Source organism: Capsicum annuum, chromosome 5 (assembly GCF_002878395.1).
Source record: "Capsicum annuum cultivar UCD-10X-F1 chromosome 5, UCD10Xv1.1, whole genome shotgun sequence".
Classification (NCBI taxonomy): domain Eukaryota; kingdom Viridiplantae; phylum Streptophyta; class Magnoliopsida; order Solanales; family Solanaceae; genus Capsicum; species Capsicum annuum.
In genome coordinates, this window is record NC_061115.1 from 83922332 (window position 1) to 83929931 (window position 7600).

The window sequence follows — 7600 nt, forward strand, 5'->3', positions numbered from 1 at the left end:
AGTGCTCTTAGACGTAAAAACTTGAAAAATTTTCTAAGTGTAATGAGGACTTAGAGTCATTTTAGCTGGCAATCTTCGGGATATAACTTTTCAACCTTCCCAACCTCCGTTTTTAGATTTTCAAGTTGCGTTACGATCGTACAAGCTCATAGTACATCTCGTATAAGTTTCGGAATTTTTCGGAACGCATAAGGCTGCGTTTGGATTTCAAAACAATAGCAAAACGCATAGCCTGTTGCCCAGTTTTCAGCATTTCAGGGTCAACTTCAAATGATCATAACTCTCTGAATATAATGACCTGGGAGATCTGCTACCTATCAAATAAAATCTCTTTGAGTCTTCTTTCCAATGCGGACTGGTTTCATCCAAATACAACATCTGAATAAGGAGTTATACCCGTTTTACTTCATCCTGTCAGCTTGTCAACTGAGGGACAGTTTCGACTTTGTTTTCTTAGGGGCATTTTAGTCATTTCACCTCACCCAAATTTCGTCTATAGCACCAGATTTAGACCCCAATTCATCAAAATGTAATCCTTTTCTCAAATTTTCTCTCAAGAACACCCCTTAGAGTTTCAAACAAAAATCCCAAATAACTCAAGATTCAACCGTGGGTTTTGAAAGATAATTGGAGATTTGGAATCCCCACATCGTAGGCTTCAGGGATCATCCCTTAATTTCTTAAATAGAGGTACGTGGGGTTTTCCTAAAATCTCATGGGCATAGAAATCATGTTTTAAGAAAGGGGTTTTGAAATTTATGTATATATTCATGTTTTAGAAGCTTTAAGGATACTGTTTTGGCCTTTTGGCTTTCCCCCAAAGTGATTTGAAAGTTATATATATTATATATTGTATGTAAGTGTTCAAGTTTTGAAATATGAATTGAGAGCATGATATATATGAAATCCCTCCCTTGATGTAATTTTTTCCATGTTTCACATGATATGGATTGTTTCGAAATACATTTTTAAAAGTATGTTATGAAAAGTCTTAAATGGTGATTTTGGATTATGATTTTTGCTTTCAAAAGAGAGAGGATTGTTTACGTTGATGAATGTTGAATATACATATAATGAAAGAGTGCATGGTTTTTGCGAAAAACACATGACCACCATATGTTTGATAAAAGTTTTTGCATGGTTTTGACTTGAGTTTCGGAACATGAAATCTCTTATGCAAATTACATGTTTGGGTGGTCTGAAATTATACTTTTATGAAAAAAATCATGCTTATTGCATTATGACTCAGAAATAGAACCTGCAAGTCTTGATGTGACAACACCAACTCAGAAAATGCCATGATAAATTCAGAACAGAATAGAATGCATGTTTGAAATCAAATTTACAAATTTTGTGATTAGAATGTTGCATGATTAGAAATGGTTAAAAATTGGGCAGAAAGAGATGTTAGGTGGTTCCCCGAAGAAGGCATGAGTTCAGACAACTCATTGTCCAAAACCGTGATTTGCCGATCCAGGTTTATATATTACGCTGGCCTAGAGCCGTGCGGCGTATTAGAATCAGAGATTCCAACCCTTGTGGCATACTCGGGTGGGAGGCTTCCCCGCCGAGTCAACGGCGGATTCCATACGGCCCGTAGAATATCAGAATTGTAGGGGAATGCCACCTAACTCAGAAGTAATACAAAGATCAGAAACTGTTTTGACAAGAATGTCTCAGAATGTTCAAAATGATGCCTATGTGTTTTGGAAACTATTTTATGCATGATGTTTTGTTAAATTTCTCTCATCTACTTTATATGTATACAAATACACTATTTTGGATTGCTTCGCGTGCCAGTATATTTGTGCTGACCCCCTCCTTCCAGGTTTTGAGGCTCAATCTAGGGGTCCAGGTAAACAGTAGATATTTCAGATCGCAGATCAGATTGTGCAGTGGTGAGCCTTCTATAATCCAGAAGGCCTGTTTATTTTCAGATATTTATCTTTAGTCATGTTTTGGTCTACTGGGGGCCTTGTCCCAGTTTTCAGTCAGTTTTGTTTAGTTCATAGTAGAGATTTCGCAGACTGAGTCAGACATTATTGCTATTCAGATATATTTTGGACTTCAGTTTGCAGTATTATGATCACTTTCAGATTGACCATGTTTCCGTACTAGATGTCTATTTCCGCATTATCTTTTATATTGTGAATATTGTGCATGATTACCAGATAGAGAAGGGTGTTCCGGGCCTTCATGGTTTGGAATGCTCGTCACGGCTAGGGTCCCGGTTCGGGTCATGACATGATTAAAGTGTTGAGGTTTCAAGTTTACTTTCTAACTAGGAGGAGTGCAGTATTGAAAGGAATTGCTACGACCAGTTTAATTGTAGAGGTGAATAGGTACTAGAATTAACTGCTCAAGTTTGGTGGAGTTTTTGAGGCAAATCCTAGGAAAGTATGTCATGGTTTTTTTCTCGTTTGAGCAATGAGTCTTCCACAATAAAATTCTTTATGTTTTTATCTTCCAGAATTTACATTTTGTTTAGTGTCTCCAGTTCTCCAGCACAGTAGGTGATAGCTAAAATAGCAATATTAGTCCTCCTCCTTTGCCCAAATACTTGAACGCGTTCATCCCTGCACTTCTCCAACTTTGGAAGGAACAAATTTTTTTAATGAAAGTTAAGCTTTTACTCTGGAATCTATTAGGGATAAGTTCATCTTATTGTTACTTGGATGGGATACTTATACTGTTACCATTGGATTGGACTTACTAGAGTTTCTTTTACTTTTTCATTTTCCTTACCTAACATCAAGATCAATATAGTCTCTGCTTGTTAGTAAGATACCAACTTCTGATGCATGCATATTGTCTTCGAATCATATAATAGGGATGCATTTTGAGAAAAAAATATCATCAAAATTTCAAGCATCCAAGCATATGGGAAGCCAAGATTGCACACTCACTGCCACAAGTATTTAACTGTAATAAGATTAAGGAAAATTAAGGTGACCATTTTGGCCACAAATCCCTGCTGTTGTTCTGTCCTTCAAAATACCTTATTTGCAGAATTGCTAAAGCCAATTCAATGAGATGAATATAGCCCGAGTTCAATAGTAAGCGTCTATTAAACGAGAAGGAAAAAGTGAAAGCAAATGATCTAAGTGCTAATAATTTTGAAGCTTATTAGATGTCACAGATATGGAAGACACTGAAGGCACCTCGGCAATGGATATGATTTGCATACACCAACGGATTATAAGGTGACTATGTAGGAGGTTTTCTGAGATCAGAATGCAAAGGAAAGGCAGAGTCCTTTTGCAATTGTATCCTCTGACTGCCGGATCCTTCAAGATCGAAATAAGTGTGAGAAAAAAACAGCAATACAAATGCGAATTATAATGAGATTACATGTTTGCTATTGTTACCTATGAGAAAGCAACAGTCTATTAGAAACTACCAGCTAGGTCATTGGAAATCATGGCAACCTCTTCTTGTTCAGAGTGTTCATTAAAGGCCTGCTTACATAGATAAGACAAAGATGTTAACGTCAACCAGCACTATTGTCGTAAATCATCATTCTGCACAGTTGAAAATATTTCAAATAGTAGAGTAAGATAATGCGATGCAGCACCGTAATCATTCCAAAAAGGAAACTGTAAATATTTCATAGATCATGATTCTGCATCAGTCCCTTCAGTGTAGCTTACAGTAACTTACTAGTAGTAGTTTAAATTTCAAAAAAGCACCATGCCACAGCATTAGTTAAAAGACATGATTATAAGGGAACATCAGAGTTGGTGTGTTTTGAAACTAGCCTAGAATGTCCCTTGGGCTGATAATAAGAGTCTACCAAAGAAAATTGTTTGGAAAAAAATTCTAATACCCATCATCAAGTATGATAGTGGGAAAAAATGTTTTAGGTCTTGAGCACCTTTTGATTTGGACGTCCACGTTTTCCATTATGGTAAATATACTGGGAGATGATTTGATTCTCTGATATGGCTTTCTCAGGCCTCCGTAGCAGTTTACAGGTTACTCAGAAAGTGAGTTCATCTCATTGAGTTTTGTCATCATAGATAAGCCAAACAGAGATGTAGAAACAACATTACAAATTATTTGATCATTTTGATTATTGTTGTTGTAAGATACCTTAATACTTTGGTAAGTGTTGACAAAGTAGAAGGGAGACCAAAATCAGCCGTCTTATGTCAAAAATCTCTTGTTTCTGATGGATCATAATCATAAGCTTCCCCAGCCTTAACAAATCTACCTTTAACTCTTCTTCTGGTATCTGCCCTAGCCTTACGTGAAGCATATCTTATTTGCTTACCAAACCTTCATGTCACAAAGCATAATATCAATGAAGGGAAAAAGTTGCTATTTAATCGCTTATCTAATCTACATACTGAAAATGTTAGATTAGATAAATGTTAGCAATTTGGTATCAAAATTGTTGGAAAATTGTACCTAGGGAATAAAGAGAAACTATGAGAAGTTAAGTCGAGGTGAAAATGAAGAAAAATAAAGAACATTCTGAGGCCTCTAAATGCAAGAGTTGCAAAAGATGAACGTATGAAAGCTCCCCCTATTTGAACATAGATTACTTCTGGAAACGAAATTGCAATTTTAGAGAGAGAATGAAATTCATAACAGCAGCAATAAACTAGCTATGACAGATCAAATGTAGGAGTAGTACGGATCAACTTACGTTCTAGTTTTCTTTTTCTCGTTATATCTCATTTTGGCTTCATGCCTTCTCTGTGGACAATTTTCTAAACTCAAATCCCATGGTGCTTCATTAAGGAACCCTGGTGACAACCCACAATCTTGATACTCAGTTGTTACACTACTTTCACCAGTGATGTTGGAGAGTGATAGTGACATGCTTGGATGAATTGGTGCAGGTAGATAGGGTAAGGCGCCAATGCTTCCATTGCATGTAGGATTCATAAGAACGCAATTAGCAGTAGCATTCATTGTCTGCAACAGATTCGTTGAACTCGCAGCTGCAGCCATTTGCGAAGACTGCAAGCCCATGTACTCTTGCTGCACAGAAGAGGTTGCCTAACAAAAAGTACAAATGGAATAACTAAAGCTATAGAACAAAGACAAAAACAGAAAACAAAAAAACCAAAAAGGCACAACAACAGTAACAGTTTACAAATTAAAACAAGTCACCAAAACTGAATTAGACTGGGAACAAAAAGTTGTAAACAAGTTGCCTTAATTGTGTCAACCATAGAATCTGGTTTGTATGCAATTGGTATACTTCCTTTAAAACTTGATTCTGGGGCACGAAAGTGAGTAAACTAAGAAAGCAGTAACACGAACCTCGTGAGAAGTTTCCACGTTATTAGATCCTGTGACGGAAGAATTTTTCTCCATGACTAGGCAATCCAATTCCTTGTCTTCATTAGAGTATCTTGGATGACTCTGCTGTGAACTACCCAAAATCTCGTAACCACAGTCAAAATTCAATGTCACATCATCAAAATCAACACCTTCTGAGAGATCATCACCTTCCTCTAATCCGAGATCCTTGATTGGACAATCTTGCTGCATCCGAAGAAAACAACGAAAGTACCATTAGAGCATACAACATATTCAACATTTCAAAACCAAGACTGATATGATGTTTATAAATATGTAGCAGGGGAGTATCCAAGGCAGGTTCTGTGGTTCAAATGAACCAGTTACTTTTGGCTCGAACTGTGTATACACATGGAGAAACAATTTAAAGTGTACACATATAATGAGCTCAAGTTCATTCTTAACTATTCTCACTCTAAATCTTGAATTTGCTCCTGAATTTTGAAGTCATTGCTTAGTCAATCACACACATGACGTATCTGATCTAATCCAATAGCATTGCCAATCATATCAGAACAACCCAAACAAATGAAAAAGGAAATACGAGAAAATCAAGAGAAGTATATCACCTTAGGAAGACCAGATCCCTCAGAGAAGGGTGCCGGATCTTTGTTATAGGAAGTCATGTAATTGGGATCAGGAGGAATGACCCATGATTCAAACTTATAGTTAGAAGCAAACTCATTGAGTTTACTAGCAACCAATGAATCATCATTCCCTTTACTCTCCAAACTGCTATTATTCTCATTGATACATAATGAACTACGAGGACGAGTACCAAAGCTGCCAAAACTGGTGTCATTACCAATAGACGTTTCAAGAACTAGTGAAAACATCCTTGTAAACTCATCAGGAGATGGACATCCAGTGTAAGGATTCAACTTCTGCAGTCGATGTCCTGTCCCTATGCAGCCATGTCCATCCCAATCACAGCCTTCACACAAGCACACTGCCTCATCCATGCATCTCACTAGTGCTGGCTGTGAATTGCATTTGTCACAAATGGGAGAACGCGAATGCCTTCGTGATAGAGGATTTGCAGAGTGAACGTATCCATCACATGACAAACAAAGCCTAGCTGAATCTGGTTTACAATACACCACTGCCCTCGCCACCCCACATAATTCACATACAGGATCCATTGAACTTTAAAACTAGCGAGTAATAATGTGCTTCTTCTTATAATTTATTTGTTTATTCTTGAAATCTATTTATTTGGCCTAATGCCTATAGAAGATAAAATAGAAGGCTCAATCACAAATTGTAGTGATTCGTGTGAAAATTTTTAGTGTAGTCTCCACCTTAAGGACAGAAAATAGGCGGATGATCAAATTCTCTTAGTTGGTACTGAAAATTGATGCTAAAGATTTTATCAGAATCAAGCATTTCTCTTCTCACACAAAAAAAAAGGATCGACACAATTTATATATGTTATGATGAGCTAAACATGAAAAGAGAAATGGGAAAGAGAATCTGCAAGAACATAAAAGTTGTTTTTTCTTTCATTAGTAATAGGACTTACGCCATCTAAAAGAAGTTTGAGTGAGGAAGATATGTTAGTATTTATTATGGAAGCCTGCCATGTGGATAGTACAGCTGATTAGAATGGTACTTTTTTTGCTTAACTGATTTTGTTTGCAGCCTACAGACTCGCTCTCTTAAAACAAGCTAAATAAACAACATAAAAAGTACATTCAAAAAAATACAATACGATAAGGGTTGTGTATATTTCTCTCTCTCATTTTAAGTGTCATTTTCCCCAAAATTAATATGCCAAACAATTGCTGGACTAAAAATTCGAGACACAAGTTAATCTAGTTATAAAAGAGATAGAAAAAAGATAAGTCAAACTCACTCTACACAAGAACATCTCAATAAAATGGCAAAATGATCTTCTGCACCTCTACACTAGGTGAGTTTTATAAGCTGGACATTTTTACTTATATTTTTATCATCTGAACTCCTGAACCCACTAAAAAATAATATTTTAAACTAATTTTCTCCCACGTCAGTTGTCACATAAACTGCCACGTGTGCCACTTCACCTGCCACGTCATTTTCAAGTATTTCATGAAATTCCAAGTCATTTTTAAAATGCTATATGACAAATTAAATATTAAAATTAATTTAATTTAATAAAAATTTTTATAAATTGTAGAAAATTTAAATAATCATGTTTTTATTTTTGCTCACAAATTAAATATCAAATTCATTTTAAATAATTAAAATTCTTCTCCAACTAATTTAATTTTTTAACTATAAATTCATATATACAAACATAAATGAA

At 35.9% G+C, this 7600-nt stretch overlaps 1 protein-coding gene and 1 long non-coding RNA gene across 3 annotated transcripts; one reads left to right on the top strand and one right to left on the bottom strand.

The window, feature by feature from the left end:
* Positions 1-403: 403 nt before the first annotated feature.
* On the top strand, positions 404-2114 carry LOC124898837. The gene is made up of 2 exons (XR_007055620.1): positions 404-690; positions 1829-2114. It is a non-coding gene; the product is annotated as an uncharacterized LOC124898837 (long non-coding RNA).
* A 987-nt stretch (positions 2115-3101) lies between these two features.
* On the bottom strand, positions 3102-6892 carry LOC107852079 (zinc finger protein CONSTANS-LIKE 12-like). 2 transcript variants are annotated; one of them, XM_016697130.2, is made up of 5 exons: positions 5883-6892; positions 5275-5499; positions 4652-5007; positions 3369-3458; positions 3102-3287 (listed from the first exon to the last, which is right to left on the bottom strand). In XM_016697130.2, the coding sequence occupies exons 1-4, from the start codon at positions 6453-6455 to the stop codon at positions 3419-3421; spliced, it is 1194 nt and encodes a 397-aa protein (XP_016552616.1). In that variant the 5' UTR covers positions 6456-6892; the 3' UTR covers positions 3102-3287; positions 3369-3418. The 2 variants fall into 2 exon arrangements, with proteins under 2 accessions (XP_016552616.1, XP_016552612.1); XM_016697126.2 differs by lacking the exon at positions 3102-3287 and adding an exon at positions 4093-4278 and having other exon boundaries at positions 3368-3458; positions 5883-6891.
* Positions 6893-7600: the final 708 nt, after the last annotated feature.